General features: G+C 43.3%; 1 protein-coding gene across 1 annotated transcript in view; it reads left to right on the top strand.

Annotated features, from left to right (window-relative positions):
- PLEKHH1 (pleckstrin homology, MyTH4 and FERM domain containing H1) overlaps positions 1–17,064 on the top strand; it is a 54,186-nt gene that overhangs the window by 15,184 nt on the left and 21,938 nt on the right. Inside the window, exons 4-11 of the mRNA XM_054161610.1 lie at positions 1,030–1,179; positions 3,973–4,056; positions 5,534–5,615; positions 9,175–10,163; positions 13,517–13,595; positions 14,179–14,267; positions 15,335–15,485; positions 16,478–16,617. Of these exons, the coding sequence (XP_054017585.1) occupies positions 1,030–1,179; positions 3,973–4,056; positions 5,534–5,615; positions 9,175–10,163; positions 13,517–13,595; positions 14,179–14,267; positions 15,335–15,485; positions 16,478–16,617 (1,764 nt within the window). The remainder of the gene's footprint in view (positions 1–1,029; positions 1,180–3,972; positions 4,057–5,533; positions 5,616–9,174; positions 10,164–13,516; positions 13,596–14,178; positions 14,268–15,334; positions 15,486–16,477; positions 16,618–17,064) is intronic.

Consider the following 17,064-nt stretch of genomic DNA (forward strand, 5'->3'; position numbering starts at 1 on the left):
ATGAAAACACATCCGACTCAGCAGGCTTAGTTTTCTGGCTTGGATACAGGGCGCCTACCTTCCTAATTCAGTATGAGGAAGAGGCAGTTTGCTTCTCTGCCTAATGCAGACAGACAGGAGGACAAAACACAGCTTCTGCAAGTATAAAGTGCAGGCTGCTCAACAGAGCATGAGTAACTCTCTTGCAAAGACTCTGTGCTCAGATCAATTAGCAGGTTTGAGTTAAGTTGACGGAATTCCATTCACCTTTAGAAATGAAGTCTTACAATCAGTTGGAACAGGATGAGGAAAACCAGATTGGCCTATTGAGAGGCATAGGTTTTGAAGAAAGCAAAGAGGTTTTAAAACTTTGCTGAACACCTGAAAGGCTTCAGCAGCAGCTAGATATTAACACATTGAAACTGTCTGTAGTGAAGGAGCATCACACTGATACTTTTCTTGCTGAGAAGAAGCATTTGCACTGAGAGAAGCTCAAAGAAAGGCAAAGCTTCTGAAATGTCTAACATGTTAACTCCTTAGCAGGTCTGGAGAAAACACTTCTCAGAAGGCCAGAGGTGACCTAAACATTGTCTAAGCTGGGGCTAGGATGAGGAAGGAACTCTGGAGTATGTTTCTCTATAGCAATCTTGATCTGAAGCAAATGTCTGGGGTTTGTGGTGTATACCTTGGTAGTGAACAAGGTGAAATGCTGACCATAACATTGCAAAGAAGAAAAATGTGGTACACTATGCCCACGTGTCTCTGTAGGCTGTAGTGCTTGTATGATCTCTGACTAATAATGGCCAAATATTTCACAATCCATAATATGTTTATCTGTTCCTGGTTCAGTTTGCATCTAGTAATGCTTCAGCATTACAACTCGTTGGACAATGTATTTTTCTCAGATGTGGATATAAAATAAGCTTGACCTGAAGGATTGTGGTCTTTTATTCTTCCTTTCCCAACTTCAAAAATAGGAAACTCACAAATACTTTCTGTTAGAGTCCTACCACTAAACAAGCAGCTCCTTCATTTGCGTTGTCATGACAGGTCAGAGTTATGGAAGAGAAGATAAAACTAACCAATGTGAAGACCAGTGAATTTGACAGCACTCTGCACAGGAAATACCAGGAACTGATGGGCATAGTGCAAAGAAAGGAAGATCTGATCAACAGATTGGAGACACAGCTAGCAAAACAGGTAAAGATACTTTCTTCAGGGAGACCTGTAGCTTTCATGGGTTGGAGGCACTCTGTAATGCATGTTTCAAAGGTACAGATTATATCTCCATTACATATTAGACTCTCAGCTGCCTTCAGATCAGCTGTAAAATAATGCCCTGTTCAGTGCACTTCTTCCTTTCTCTGTTCAGACAAAAACATCCATTCAGCCTCAGTAGCCCTTGTCTCTTCATTACAGGAGTTCAGTCAATGTCCTTAAAGAACATCCTTATGTAACCATTTAGATCCAAAACTGGTAATGCTTCAGTCTGGTCACAGTATTTCTCTGGCTTCCTACTATATAGGTTTCGCTGCAAAATCACTGCGTAGCCCATTGCTGACTCAGCATATGCAGCTTCTTGGGAAGTTCATAGAATCAATAAGGTTGGAAAAGACCTTAGAGATCATTAAGTCCAACCTATTACCTAACACCTCATGACTAATTAAACCATGGCTTCAAGTGCCACATCCAATTCTTTTTGAACACCCTCCAGGGATGGTGACTCCACCACCTCCCTGGGCAGCCCATTCCAATGGTAAATTACTCTTTCTGGGAAGAACTTTCTCCTCACCACCAGCCTAAACCTCCCCTGGAGCAGCCTGAGACTGTGTCCTCTTGTTCTGGTGCTGGTTGCCTGGGAGAAGAGACCAACCCCCACCTGGCTACAACCTCCCTTCAGGTAGCTGTAGAGAGCAATAAGGTCTCCCCTGAGCCTCCTCTTCTCCAGGCTTAACAACCCCAGCTCCCTCAGCCTCTTCTCAAGACCTCTCCCCAGCCTTGTTGCCTGTCTCTGGACACGTTCAAGTGTCTCAATGTCCTTCTTAAATTGAGGGGCACAGAACTGGACACAGTACTTAAGGTGTGGCCTAACCAGTGCTGAATACAGGGGCACAATGACTTCCCTGCTCCTGCTGGCCACAGTATTTCTGATGCAGGCCATTGGCCATTGGCCTTCTTGGCCACCTGGGCACACTGCTGTTCAGCCAGCTGTCAACCACTACCCCCAGGTCCCTTTCTTTTTGGCTGCTCTCCAGCCACTCTGACCCCAGCCTGTAGTGCTGCATGGGGTTGTTGTGACCAAAGTGCAGCACCCAGCACTTGGACTTGTTAAATGCCATCATGCTGGGATTGTTTAGCCTGGAGAAGAGGAGGCTCAGGGGAGACCTTATTGCTGTCTACAACTCCCTGAAGGGAGGTTGCAGCCAGGTAGAGGTTGGTCTCTTCTCCCAGGCAACCTGTGACAGAACAAGAGGACACAGTCTCAAGCTGCACCATGGGAGGTTTAGGCTCGAGGTGAGGAGAAAGTTCTTTGCAGAGAGAGTTGTTAGCCATTGGAATGTGCCACCCAGGGAGGTGGTGGAGTCACCATCCCTGGAGGTGTTCAAGAGGGGATTGGATGTGGCACTTGGTGCCATGGTTTAGTAGTCATGAGGTCTTTGGTGACAGATTGGACTTGATGATCCTTGGGGTCTCTTCCAACCTTATTGATTCTATGATTCTCAATGTGAGAAAACTTAATGTCAGTGCTTCCCCCCCTGTTCCCTTTGTATCATCATTGTTACTGGTATTGGTTCACTTCAGGAAAAATAAATAAATCTAGCAGATAAACCATCATTTGCTACCAGGACATGTTACCTTTGTTCATTTAATGTGAGATATAGGGCATATTCCCCCTCCCTCCCTTGTTACTGGAACTGATTTCTCCTTGTAGTTGTTTAAATCATTATGTATATAGGAGACCTCTCAGTGACACAGAATAGAATAGAATAGAATAGACCAGGTTGGAATAGACCTTCAAGATCATCATGTCCAACCCTTCATCCAACACCACCTAATCAACTAAACCATGCAACCAAGCACCCCATCAAGTCTCCTCCTAAACGCCCCCAATGAACAGAAGGCTTCAGGTGATTGTAGCATCCATCCAACATCTTTCAAAGGAAATTCCCAGAAAACAAACAAAAAAAACCCCACAGCTGAGAAAACACAGCTGCAAAAGTGATGCTGTTGCAATATTGCCCAAGCAGATACTTGGGGAAAAATGTGTGTTGTGCAAATCAATGATATTTCCATAACACCTTCGTGTGGGCCAGAACCTATTTTAATAGATATGTAAACAGGCAACCACTTACACTATCTCAAAACCTTCTAGCAGGTATTAGTGTTTCAAGGTCAAGCTGAAGGGTTGTTTTTTTTTTATCCTAAGTCTGCTATCTCTTTTGTTTATTTGTTAATTTTGTTTTAATTTACTTCCTCAATAACACTAGAGTGTGTGTGTGTGTATGTTAAATACATTGTTGGCATTAGTTTCCATCTCATGCACCTTGAAAGTCTATACTCTCCCCCTGTGCTTGCAGCAATTGAATGCCTTTTGCTTGGAATTATTGTTTTATTCTTATTAATTTCAGCCAACAGTGTGTGTGTAGGCTGGGGGAACACTACAGATGCTTAGCAGCAGACAGCAACATTGCAAAGCCATCTAAACTAGGAAAAGTTGCAGACTGTAATCAAGAGAATCTGTGGTAGATGGGCAATCATTATCCAAGCTGGATTTTGCTATTCCATGACAAACTTTTGAAACCCTTTGAATTTGACTCCAAGGATCATATAAGACAATTAGAGCTTGACTTTCTGGAAGCCAGCTAAATAATTACATCTTAAATTTTATGTCTGGAGTGGGAACTTCAATGTTTAAGTCACTCCTGCAGTAACTTACTGAGAACAAACAGTTGGTTGTACTCTCCTAATGCATCAAATGGTTTTTTGGCACAGAAACAGTTGAGGACTGAGGAAGCCAAAATTGTTCAAGAGAAAGCCGCCAAGATCAAAGAGTGGGTAACATTTAAGCTGAGAGAGGTGAGTCTTTATTGCTGCCAGTTTTCAAGGACTATGAGTAGGTACAGTGGCTGCATTGCCAGTGGGCTCCTGTGTATGTCCTCCTAAGGACAGCCAGCCTGCCAAGGAGGCTTTCTGATTGTTTGGACCTACACACCGTCTTAATTAGGCTGTTCATGATTTGGCCAAACTATAAATGACTGTGAAGTCACTAATGCCCAGATGCAGGTTCTGAAGAAGATTTACAAGAAGCTTTCACCTAGTTTTCTTCTGCCTCTCCCTTTTTTTTTCTGAGTGCAGTTTCTGTCTTTTTCTGGCAAAGCATCTGTGACACAAAACACCTGTGCTTTGCTCTTTCTGAACTTCTCATCTCTGATTAAGGCTGTTTTCCTGCTGCTCAGCATTTTCTCCTGTCTAACCTCTCTTTTCTATCTATCCTGTAGATTTATGCCTCTCTCTGGGCCTAATTCAATACCTGCAAGAGATAGCAATGGGTCAGCATGCAGTTTAAAGATGCTATAATAGTTTGTAACTGGGAGTGGGGCTATCTGGTCTTTCTTTTTTATTCCAGGTTTTAAAGCCATAGGTTTTCTAGCTTATGCCAGAAAGGGCATTTGTTTGGGTTGAAGCAGTCTTTGATGGCATTAATTTTATTATGATGTGACTTTGTAATCTCATTAGATTGCCTGGATAATTCACCAAGCTGCTGTACTGCTTCTCTTACATTTTCCTATATAAGATAACTTAAGGAAGCACAGGGGTTGACGTGGTAGGACTTGCTATGAATCCAGGACCATACATTCACATTGTGTGTTTATTGGCAACAAAGTTTCTGCCAGATGCTGATTCTAGGTGCCTACAACGCACAAGTGGACTACTGCCCACTGAAGGACATCTGGGTTGTGAATGGGTTGTTCTAGATAGATCATGAGTGTAATTTCAACTTTGACCCCATCAAGAGGGAAGCTTCTTTGGGTGCACCCCTGCTGTGTTGAAGAATATGTGCTGAGACACTTCAAGCAAAGACATAAGGCAAATGTGCACTAATTGCAAATGTAAATGCACCCTTAATGTTGTTTTGCTGTTTGGGGGGTTTTGCCTTTGGTCCCCTGAATCCAGGGGATCACCTTTTACCACATGCAGGGTGAAAGGAAAAGGTGCTCCTCCTGGGTAAAAGTGTTTTGATTGTCTCTTTCATGACAATTATTTCTGGAACAGGAGTAAATGATAAAAAATAGCAGAAAGATAAATCACAAGACCTATTTGAGAACTGCAAATAGTTGCAGGGGCTGTTTGAGAAAGCATAACAAAGTGTTTCAGTGTGCTGTGCAGTGAAGCTGCTGAGTAGAAGGATTTCAAGGAGACTGGTGGACTCACCCATTCTTTTTCCTGTTAAGACATTTGAATGTAATAAAGACGAAGAGGTGTTCTGTATAGTGGAACACATACAAACAGAGTTTTGCATTATATTTCTTCTTTTATTATTGTTGTTCCATAGCTTGAGCTAGAAAATTACCACCTGAAAAACTGTAATCAGAAGCTGACGGAGCAAATTGAAGCCCTTCGGGATACATTGCAAGGTAAATGTGTTCACGTGCCATTGTGGCCTAGTAACCACTACAGGAGTGCAAATCAGCATTACTGGGTTGCACTCCTGAATTTGTCTGAAATTAGCACTTGTGACAGTGAGGTGAGCAGTAGAGTTGCTCTGTTCCTCAGTAGGTCTATTTTTAAGATGGGAAGAACAGTGCTTACCTGTCTTAAAAACGTAAGTGGCTTCCCACCAGCAATTCAATGCAGACTTCTTTTTCAGAGCCTGCTTTTGCTATTAAAATAAGCCAATGAGTCCTGAACTGGAAGCAGTCATTGGAATATGTTGCAAAACCCTTCATTGACTTCAGTGGTGCAGGATAGAAATACTTGAGGTATTTCATTTTGCCTCCACATGTGAATTATCCTCACACTCACAGAACCTCTGCTGGCATGTAAGCTGAGTAACTGAATGGGCTGAGGCAGCAGCTGTCTGGTCTGCCTTTAAAACTGGGTTCCTCTGTGCTATCTGGTTGAGTGGGAGAAAGCTGCTTACAATGCACCTGCTTTTGTGGTTTGGTGGAAAGATGAAGAGCTTTGGTTTCCAGGGCTTGAAATCAGCACCTTTCATTGCAACTCAGCTAGTTTCCAGAACTTCACTGGGCATGCAGGCAGAGAGCATTTCTTTCCTGCAGAAGTATCTCTGACATTCCTGTCACTCTGCAGCAAGGGAATAGGGCAAAATTCCTTCTAAATCCCACCACATTTCTAGCTAAATGCTTTATGACTGAGTTTTTCTCATCCCCTCTGGCTCTGGCTGTTTACAAAAAGAGAATGGCTGGTAAGCTGCGTTAATAATCTGGCATTACATGTTCCCTGGATCCCCCACTCTCTGGGCAGTAAACAGCTCTGTCCTCTCCTCTTATCCCACTCCTCAGTGAGCCAGGCTGAATTCAGAGGCCTCTGCAGAGAGACAGATCTCTTCTTTCTTGCCATGCTAATAGTAACAGCTTTCTCTGCTACATCTGTTGCATCTAGGAAGAATATTTAAAATTAAAGGCCTCTTTTCAGTCTACACTAATGATTTATCTCAGGGGCAGAGGAAAATGTGTGCCAGGATTTCTGTGTGCCAGTGTTATGTGTCAGGAATACCTTTGTTAGCAGTCAGTTCCGTGTGATTGAAGTGCCAAGGTTAGGTTTTCATGGTTGTCTCTATTTCAGCTGTCTTTCCAAGAGCACATTTTGTGCTCTCCACAATGAACAGTGATTTATTCTGCTGTTTGCCCTTCCCTCTGTTACTTTGTCTTCAGTTTGTTTCTACTTCCTTGTAAATCCCGTCAGTGGTTAAGCAATGCCTGTGAAGTTTGATGCGCAGGCAGCATTTTTCAGCAATAGCTGTGCAGAGTCACACTCACCCATATTTATGCAATTTCCAAAGCATCTTATGACTTTTCAGTCAGGCAAGATATAAATGCCACAGTCAATCAAAATCATAACGTGAAGTAACTTTTTAATCTGCACTTTCTCATACTCTGAAGCTGCTACTCAGCAGAACTTGAGGAACAGAGGCAGTCTTTAAATCAAGTAATTGTGGAAAGGCATAGAATCATTATAAAGTATAGAAAAGAACAATGAAGGTAATTTAACATCTATCTTTTATGCAGTCCTCTAATTTAGCAACTGAAGGGGCAGAGGAAAAACAAACAAAAGGGAGTTTTAACAGCAGAAACATGTAAGCAACTGTTATAAGTCTTTTTGACAAAAAGCACTGCTTGGGTCATGTAGCACAAAAGGATGGCAAAAAGCTCCAGGGGAATTCTTGACAAGAGAGAAACCTCATTAATTGGTGTGATGCTTAGGAAGGTCTTGATGTTGGGAGCCTCATCTAGCCCTGGGAACTGGGAGGAATCATACCAGCTTATTTTATGGCTTAAATCACCCACTGAAGTCAAAAGCCATGCTAAGCAGTATTCTGGTCACTCACATGGTTTTTGGCAAAGTATTATGTGGATAAGTGCACTTCCTTGTCATGACTGTCTTCAGAGGAGAGAAGAAATGTAACTATGGAAGAAACATAGCTGTGGATAGGTAAGAGTAAAACCTGCTACACTGAGTTAGACAGAAAACTTCTCTGGGCCAGTATCTTGTCTCCTGGCTGGCTGTGAATGTTTCAGAAAAGAGTGTAGAAAATATTTTGCATAGAGCTAGAGCTGTTCTCCTTTCCATGTACCCTTTGAGCTTCTGTCAGTGTTTTAGGAAGTTCCTAGGCCAGAACTTCTGCCTGAACAGTTATTTATCTCACCCACTTGTTTCCTGGCCTATGATTTGGACATTGAAGCATTCTCTTTCCTTTTTTTGTCTGGAAAAAATCCCCCTCCTTCTGTAGATTCCAAACATACTGCCTCATAATTTCATTAGGTACCACTTAATTTCCCTTTTTAAAGAAACTGATAATTTTCTATTATTCTTCTCTGTACAATTCCCCTTTAAATACATGGTACTTCTGTCACAGCTGTGCCCATAGAGTGGAGTTAAATCTGGCTGGTGCTCAGTCACTAGTGGTGTCCCCCAGCATTCAGTACTGGGCATGTCCTCTTTAAAACCTTTATTAATTATCTGGATGAGGGAACTGAGTGCACCCTCAGTAACTTTGCAGATGACCCCAAGCTGGGTAGCTGTGTCAGTCTGCTAAAGGGCAAGAAACCTTTACAACAGGATCTGGACAGGTTAGGCTGATGTGCCAAAGGTAATTGTATGAAGTTCAGCAAGGCCAGGTGCCAGGTCCTGCACCTGGGTCACAGCAACCCCATGGTAAGCTACAGACCTGGGCATGCATGGTTGGAAAGCTGCAACGTGGAGAGAGACCTGGGAATGTTGGTTGATGGTCCACTGAACCTGAGTCAGCAGTGTGCCTGGGTAGCCAGGAGAGCCAGTGGCATCCTGGCTTGTATTAGAAACACTATGGCCAGCAAGAGCAGGGAGGTGATCATCCCCCTGTACTCAGCCCTAGTGAGGCCACACTTCAAGTACTGTGTTCAGTTCTGGGCTGCTCACTACAGGAAGGATATTGAGGTGCTGGAGTGAGTCCAGAGAAGGGCAAGGAGGCTTGTGAAGGGCCTGAAGCACATGGCATACCAGAGACTTCTGAGTGAGCTGGGGTTGTTCAGTCTAGAGAGGAGAAGGCTGAAGGGAGACCTTATCACTCTCTATAACTACCTGAAGGGAGGCTGGAGCAAGGAGGGAGCAGAGCTTCTTATTGCTGACAAATGGCAGGACTAGAGGAAATGGTTACAAGCTGTGCCAGGGGAGGTTTAGGCTGGATATTAGGAAATACTTCTTCACTGAAAGGGTTATCAAATGTTGGAATGGGCTGCACACCTGGTGCTTAGGAACAGGGCTTAGTGTTGACCCTTCAGTGCTGGGTTGAGGGTTGGACTGGATGATCTTTGAGGTCTCTTCTAACTAGATATATTCTGTGAATCTGTGATTCTGTGTTAGTCATAACCAGGCCAGGATGCTACTGAACCACAGCTAACATGAACAACTTACACTAGCAATTGGAGAGTAGAGCATTTGAATGCCCTAACTGTATGTTCTCCTCCATTGTAGATATGGCCAGCATTCCTGCCTTTGAATCCCTTTGGAGCTGTAATTCTCTGAAGCCCAGAGCATCACCCTCTTTTGCTGAGAAAATAGACCAGAAATCTATGCTCCTTACATCTGGTTTCAGACGTGCCAAACATGTCCTCTCTACAGGAAACATAGTCCTTGCCAATGAGACCTTTACTGAGGATGAAGAAGATAAATCTCTGCTTTCCCAGAGCACATTGAAGCTTATATCTGACCCATCAAGCTGGAATCTCTCCACAGAGAAAGATGTATTCCCACCCATAAGTTCTGAACACAGGTTAGGATGCTCTGACCCCACGTCATTGGACCCTCCAGCCTCAGCCACAAGAATCCTTGAGGCTTTGACTTTCCAGTCACCTTTGGAAGGAAACTGTAGTGCTGTGAGCACCTTGCAACAGGCAGCTTTAGATGGCACCCGCTTCTCTGATGATCTGAGTGCCAGGTTCCACTCCCACTGGCTGGACTCTTCTTCCTCAGGAAGAATAATGACCATGCTTGAAGACCATCTTCAAACTGCTGAGCCAGCCCTGGCTGTGTCGACACCAACCGTTCCAGCACGTTCCCTCTGTCCAGGGAGGGAACGTGGCCTTGGCAACAGTATGACTTTTCCCAAAATACGAACTCCCAACACACCAAGAGACAGCATCCAACTAGCCAAGAGACATTACAGCCAGCCACAGCCAGGGGCTAATTCTTTCCATTGTGTAATGAGCTTAGAGGCTAGCACCTTCCAGCCCATAACAGACTCTCCAGTCTGTCATGGGCAAGTGAAGGAGACAGACATCGATGATGATGGGGTGCTAGAAAAGATGGAGACAGAACATGGCCTGCTGTGTGAAGAAGCTGGAACATGTGAAGAAATCAACCACTTATTTGCAGGACAAAGAGAAGCTGGGAGTTCTGAAACTGGCATACTTGACCCAGGAGGTAAACCACCCACACCACCGCTACACAGATTGCCATCATGGGTAAGAAATGTTAGGACAACAATCTGAGAAGTTCTGCTGTTCTTTGAGTAGTTAGGCTACAACAGCTCTTGGTCTCAAGCAATTACTTCCTGTGGACACCAGTCCCTTTTCTGAACCACCTAGTCTGACAGTTCCACATCACAGGGTGTACTGGTTCCAGTGACAATTTTTAAATTCTTTTCTCTTTTATGAGGAAAAAAAAATATACATGGAGGAAAACAGCACTCCAGAAATACAGGAAGAAAACTCAAAGTCAAGAAGTGCTGCAGTGTGGTTTCTCCTTATGGGCGATCACAAATCATTCCTTAGTTCTGCTGTGTTTTAAGACAGAAAAGTGAGTCATAAATCCAAGTGAATGGACCAGACCAGATAGCTTCAGAGTCAGAGAAAGCTGTGAATGCTAGTACAGATCCATGCATTAGGTCTCAGCATTCCTATCTCATGGTATACTTCTGCCATTGGGGAGCTTTTATGGAAACCCTCGGTAAAGTGGATATATGTTTGTGTCCTATGGCTTGCTTCATTTGAGAGAAGTGTGTCATCACTTTCAGTTACTCCTTAGTTCAGATGGCTGGATTGTTTGCTAATGTGTCAATCTGACTGATAAACTTAGTAGCAATCGATGTAGTATCAAAAGAGATCATTCCATTATCTTCAGTTTGCTTTTTCATAGGCAAACAAGTGGTTTATTGAAGGTGCAAAGTCAAGCACTTATTGTTAATTCTCATTGATAGCTGTTGTTTTTTCCCTACAAAAAGGTAACATAGTTTGTCATCTTAGGGCCGTGTCCTTTGTGATAGCAAGTTAAACTCCAGAATAATCACAGCCTTTTTTCCAAAGGAATCTCTTTCCATTTGGTCTGTAATATGAAACTGTGCTGGGGATGAAGCTGGGTAGCATAGCAAAAGAAACTGCAGTTTTCAAAATGTCTGCTTTGCTTGCTACAGAAGTTTAAAAGGTGTCATGAACAGGGAAATAGGTCTCAGAGACTGGCTAATCCCTCAAACTGAAATTTGCATAGGTGACCATCAGTTCCATACAGAGATTCTCAATGTCTAACTGGAGTTTGGCAAGTAAATTCTATTGGAGAAGCTCTGAGCATTTCTGTGCTGCAACTATATTTGGTCTTCATTACAATGTTATATGATACTGAATTCTCCAAAAGTGAGGTCTTGGACATCTTGAAATGGGTACTCCAAAGATATTTGATACTTCAGAGGATCTATGTCTGAGTTTCTTTCCTGGAAAATAGTGATAGCACTTATCAATGTTGCTCCTAGGGGAGCTGTAAGAGTTTTTATTAAAAGTTTATGGAGGATTGCAGTATTAGAGTTGGGAACACCACATGGAAAATCCATTTTTTGGTGTTCAGACCACAGTCAAGTAAGTGGGTACTAGGGTAGGGCTAGTTTAAGTATATTAAACACTGAAGAATTTTAAATAGCAGTTTAATCAGTAAGAAGTGTCTGTTATGTGCCCTGAATAAGAGGTGTCTGGGGTAAAAATACACATAATATTTCATTACAGACTAAATCATGGTGCATATACCTAAAAACACTAATTCTGTTGTTTGTGGGTTTTTTGGTGTACTTGACTTTGCAGCCTTAGGTGCTTTCATTCTTAAGTATTGCATGTGTTACCTCACAGAGTCATAGAACGGTAGGGGTTGGAAGGGACCTCCAGGTATTGAGTCCAAGACTCCTGCCAAAGGGCAGGTCACACAGGAAAGCATCCAGATGGGTCTTGAAAGTCTCTAGAGAACAAGATGCCACCACCTCTCTGGGCAGCCTGCTCCAGGGCTCGAGCACCCTCACAATAAAGAAGTTTTTCATCATGTTGAGGTGGAACTTCCAGTGTTGCAGTTTGTGTCCATTGCCCCTTGTCCTGTCACAGGGCACCAGTGAAAAGCCGCTGGCACCTTCTTCTTGACATCTACTCTTCAGATATTTGTAAACATTGATCAGATCTTCTCTCAGTCTGCTCTTTTTCAGATTAAACAGCCCCAAGTCTCTCAGCCTTTCCCCATCAGACAGATGTGCAATCCTACAAGCCTCCGTTGAACACTCCGTTGAACACTCTCTACTATATCCCTGAGGATATAGTAGAACTGAGGAGACCAGAACTGGACACAATACTCCAGATGTGGTCTCACCAGGGCAGAGGAGAGGGGGAGGAGAATCACTCTTGAAGGTTCAGGGAGAATTCTTTGAGTGATCCTCACCCTCACTCCCCTGGTCCAGGGAGACCTTGCCAAGAAGACCTGCTGGCCCTCAATGCTAACCCCCTTTAGCTGTTTCATTAGTTCTTTTCAAGATTAGGCAACCGAAAAAGTAAAACCCCACAACAAAGCAAGAAATTAACAGTAAAAATACTTTCCCTGTCTCTGGTTTGGTCCTTTGGCAGCTGCACCTGCACTCCTCTGTCCCCTCCTGGTGTCCCCAACCCAGGACACATGGGTGTGATTGGTTGTACGCTTTAAGGAGCATCCCTACCCTGGAATCTTTATCAATTTGCAAAGTACTTGGGGATCCTTTGGACTGAAAGCTCTGTATGTTGTTGTAACAGACATAGGCTCAAGGATGATTAAGGGAGTGGAGCACTGCCTTATGAGGAAAGGCTGAGAGACTTTTTAGTCTGGAGAGGAGAAGACTGAGAGGGAATCCAATAAATGTATATAAATATATGAGGGCTGGGTGTCAAGAATGAAGGGACAGCCTCTTCTCACTTGCACCCTGGGTGGATGTAAACTACAGCACAAGAAGTTCTACCCCAACATGAAGAAAAACTTCTTTACTGTAAGGGTCACAGAGCACTGGAACAAGCTCCCCAGAGAGCTTGTGAAGTCTCCTTCCCTAGAAGCTTTCAAGACCCATCTGGATGTGTTCCTGTGCGATCTATGCTAGATTCTATGGTCCTGCTGTGGAAAGGGGGTTTTGACTCAAAAGATCTCCAGAGGTCCCTTCCAACCCTTAACATCCTGTGATTACAAGCATTTCTTTTCATTGCCTTATCAGGGGGATGCAGGTGATGACTCTGATCTTGATTGATTTTAATGCATTGTTCATAAAGTGGAAACCCCAGCTTTTTCCAAACTGTGATACAGTAATTTATTGATTATTTTATGTAGGTTTTCCAGTCTGTAGATATCATCTCTGTAGCATTTATTGGCCAAGCCTGTTTCGATTCAAATGTAATTTCCACATTTCATGCAACATCTAGTGGAGCAGAGCAATCTAACAGGGCCCCTCTTCCTGCCCAAAGGTGTGGTTGTGATGTGATTCTGTGACAAACATTTAGTTTTGCATGAAATGTTTTTTTTCTGACCAATGCTGTTCATGGCATTATTGTTCCAGGAGAGCCGAATCTATGCTGTGGCCAAATCTGGCATGAGATTGTCTGAAGTGGCCGTGGTGAATGATACTTCAAACTGCTGTAAGTTCTGGACAAGATCAAGATCCATCCTTAGAGGGGGTTTACAGTGATAATGTGGGACCTGAGCTTCTGGTAAATCTGATATTGCAGATAGCCACAATAAAGAAAGGGAGGAGGATACATCTGATCTCAGGGGCAGTTGGAGCTGGGCTGTTTGAGCCCCTACATTCAGTGATGTCTTCAGGGGCCTCATTATCTCCTTCACATTTGCTGACACTGTTCTGCCTCTGTATGTTTGTGGCCTGCTTTTAGTCTTGGATTCACCATCACCTTCCCCTGTTCCATATTTTACTTGTTTGAAAATGGTGCATGGGATTGCCATTGTACCATGGGGAGCACAGGTTGGGTAAGATCTCTTAAAGGCTAAACAGAAGGAGCATTGCAGCTGTCTCTGGGAGTTGTGTGCCTTGAATAACACATCCCCTGGCCCTTTTGAGGGCAAACTGTACAGGATGGCAACCCTCCATTATTTTGTGTTCCAAGTGGCTGCATAAAGTCTTACCCACATACGTGTAGCTCTCAATTAAAACCTCCTCCTCTTCATCAGTTTGTATTATTTGGTCTCTTTCTGAATTTTTCCCAGTATCCAATTTCTCATGTTCACCTTCTGGGCCATTTTCCTGTCTGATCTACAGAAATGTCACAGTGCCAGTCTACACTACGCTGAAGGGGGTAAGGAGTTACTCACTTTTCCCGTTATGGAAAACATGATCTAAGTCTGCTAATAATTAGAGAGGATGGGATCACAGAATCACAGAACCACAGGATGTTGGGGATTGGAAAGGATCTTTAGAGATCTTTGAGTCCAAGCCCCCTGCCAAAGTAGGATCACCTAGGGCAGGGTGCACAGGAACACATCCAGGTGGGTTTTGAAAGCCTCTAGAGAAGAGGCTGCCACAACCTCTCTGGGCAGCCTGTTCCAGTGCGCCATCACCCTCACCGTAAAGAAGTTTCTCCTCGTGCTGAGGTGGAACTTCCTGTGTTCCAGCTTGTACCCATTGTTCCTTGTCCTATCACTGGGCACTACCACAGAGACCATCACCTTCATTTTGACACCCAGCCCTCAGATATTTATAGACATTGATAAGATCCCCTCTCAGCCTTTTCTTCTCAGGACAAAACAACCCCAGATCTCTCAGTCTTTCTTTATAGGAGAGATGTTCATGTCCCCAAATCATCCTTGTTGCTCTCCATTGGACTCTTTCTAGTAGGTCCCTGTCTCTCTTGAATTGGGGAGCCCAAAACTGGACACAGTATTCCAGATGTGGACTCACCACAGCAGAGTAGAGGGGGAGGAGAACTTCCCTAGACCTGCTGGACACATTTTTCTTAGTGCATCCCAGATGAAGCTGTGCATTTAAGGAAAGAAAATCAGAGAATTCTAGGATGTAATGGACACCAAAAGAATGCCAAAGGAGTAGCAGGTGACAAATGTACTTAGGAATAGAGAACATTGCAGCAAGTTTTGATCCAAGAATCTTCATTGGTTATTATGAGGCTGTGGAAATCTAGGGGTGATAGCATAGCTTAGAGAATGGAAACAGGCTCTTGAGAGTTTACAGGGAATCACAGGGCTTGTGGAACAGTAGGCAAGTGTCACCAGATCTCAAACAGATCAAATGAGAGAGTCCAGCCTGGAACTTCTTACACAAGAAAGGGAGGAAATGAGTAGCCCTGAGCAGGACAGTATGAAAATGAAGGGCCTGTGCTGATTGCCACATTTCCTTTCTGTTCTCCAGAAAGCCACTCAGATCAGCAACGTGCCTTTCCTAGATGAGTCTTCTGGCTCTGATGATGACTGTGGCTCCCATGCCAGCTTCAGGACTTCTACAGCTGGATCTGAGAACAGGAAAGCTAGCATGCCAGGCAGCCCTCGTGCAGTGAAGAGAGGTAAAGTGAGAGTATTGATACTGAGAAGCATGAACTCCATTCTCATGGGTGAAGCAACATGTCCTGAACAGCATCATCAGTGACAAGCAAATGCTTAGCTTTGGTGATGCTATTAAGTTCTCCCAGACATCAACAGCTGCTCAGCAGAAATCTGTCTTTTAGATGGATTTACTGCTGGTAGATTTCCATGCAGGCACTCACTAAACTAAGATTATGTGAAGAATTCATCTTCCAAGTCACATGTCTAGTGAAGCCACCCATACCTTACCTGTGACTTCTCATTTGTAATCAAGCTAGTATTGAGACATAGAAGAAAATGTTTATCTGTCACTGGCTGATAATTTCTTGACCAATAAGCAGATCTTCCCTATCTGTGAGGGGCATGAGGTAATTTGGGTCCTGGCTAGGACAATTTTTCTTGACTACTAGGAAGGTTAAACTGGAACTTTGAGTGGAATTTTCATTACAACTGGTAGTCAATGAAATAAAAACCCATTTCATGTCATGTTCTTTCCTGAGTCATTGGCTGATGCATCTGTGTATTGCCATGGACTAGTGGTGGAAGATTCACAGAAAACAAAGCCCCATTGCTAGTGAAGGAGCCTTTTCTTTAGTTTAAATGAGAGGGGCTTGAGGCTTTATAATGGATGTTTCCAAGCTGAAAACAGTACATCTATGCTTAGATAACAAGTCTGTTGATTTTTATATTTTTAAAAGTGTTGTTTCAACCTCTGTTCATTCAGCAACAAATTTATTTCACTGTCAGTATCCAAAACTCTCTCTCGCTACTTGTCTTCCTAGGGAAAAAAAAAAAAACCAAACCAAACCATCCTCTAAGTTTGGTTACTGGGGTTTGAGTTTCCAAAGTTTGACCTGATTTATTCTTCTTGAACACAAAGGCCTTAATGGTGAACTCAAAGACTTTTCCTGAGTGTGCAGTATTCAGTGTGTGCTTCTGTCTAGCCATATTTCTCATTCTTTATTTTGAACAGGTGTCTCTATGTCCTCACTGAGCTCTGAGAGTGACTATGCCATCCCTCCTGATGCCTACTCCTTGGATGGTGACTATTCAGAGCCAGAACATAAGCTACAGCGAACATCTTCCTATTCCACTGACGGTGGAATCTGCACTGTAAGTGTTGCTACCTCACAGTTATGAGAGACGTAAACAGTCATGGCCTTGAAAAAATCTCAACTACAATATAAAGAGTTAACCCCTGCAAAGTGATTCTCTAACAGACTGGTCTGTTGGTCCAGCTGATCTGTATCAAACTACATTATCTGATGCTTTAGAAGAAGGTGCAATTTCTGTTACGTGGCTACGTAACACAGCCCTCAGTGTTTATATTTTTGTTTCCTGATGACCTATACTGGTTGCCTGTAGTCAGACTCTACTTTAATGATGCCATTATACTTTTGTGACAAAACAGGTCTGGAAATTTGGAGTGAGTAAGGAAAAGCAACTGAATATTTTGTCCTAAGGGAAAACAAAAACAGCCAACCAAAATTCAAACACAGGCAGCATTAAATTCTGCACTCATAAATGTAAGGAATCAAGCAGGCAAGGAACAGGAGGCTA

The sequence above is a fragment of the Dryobates pubescens genome, chromosome 5 (assembly GCF_014839835.1).
Source record: "Dryobates pubescens isolate bDryPub1 chromosome 5, bDryPub1.pri, whole genome shotgun sequence".
NCBI lineage: Eukaryota > Metazoa > Chordata > Aves > Piciformes > Picidae > Dryobates > Dryobates pubescens.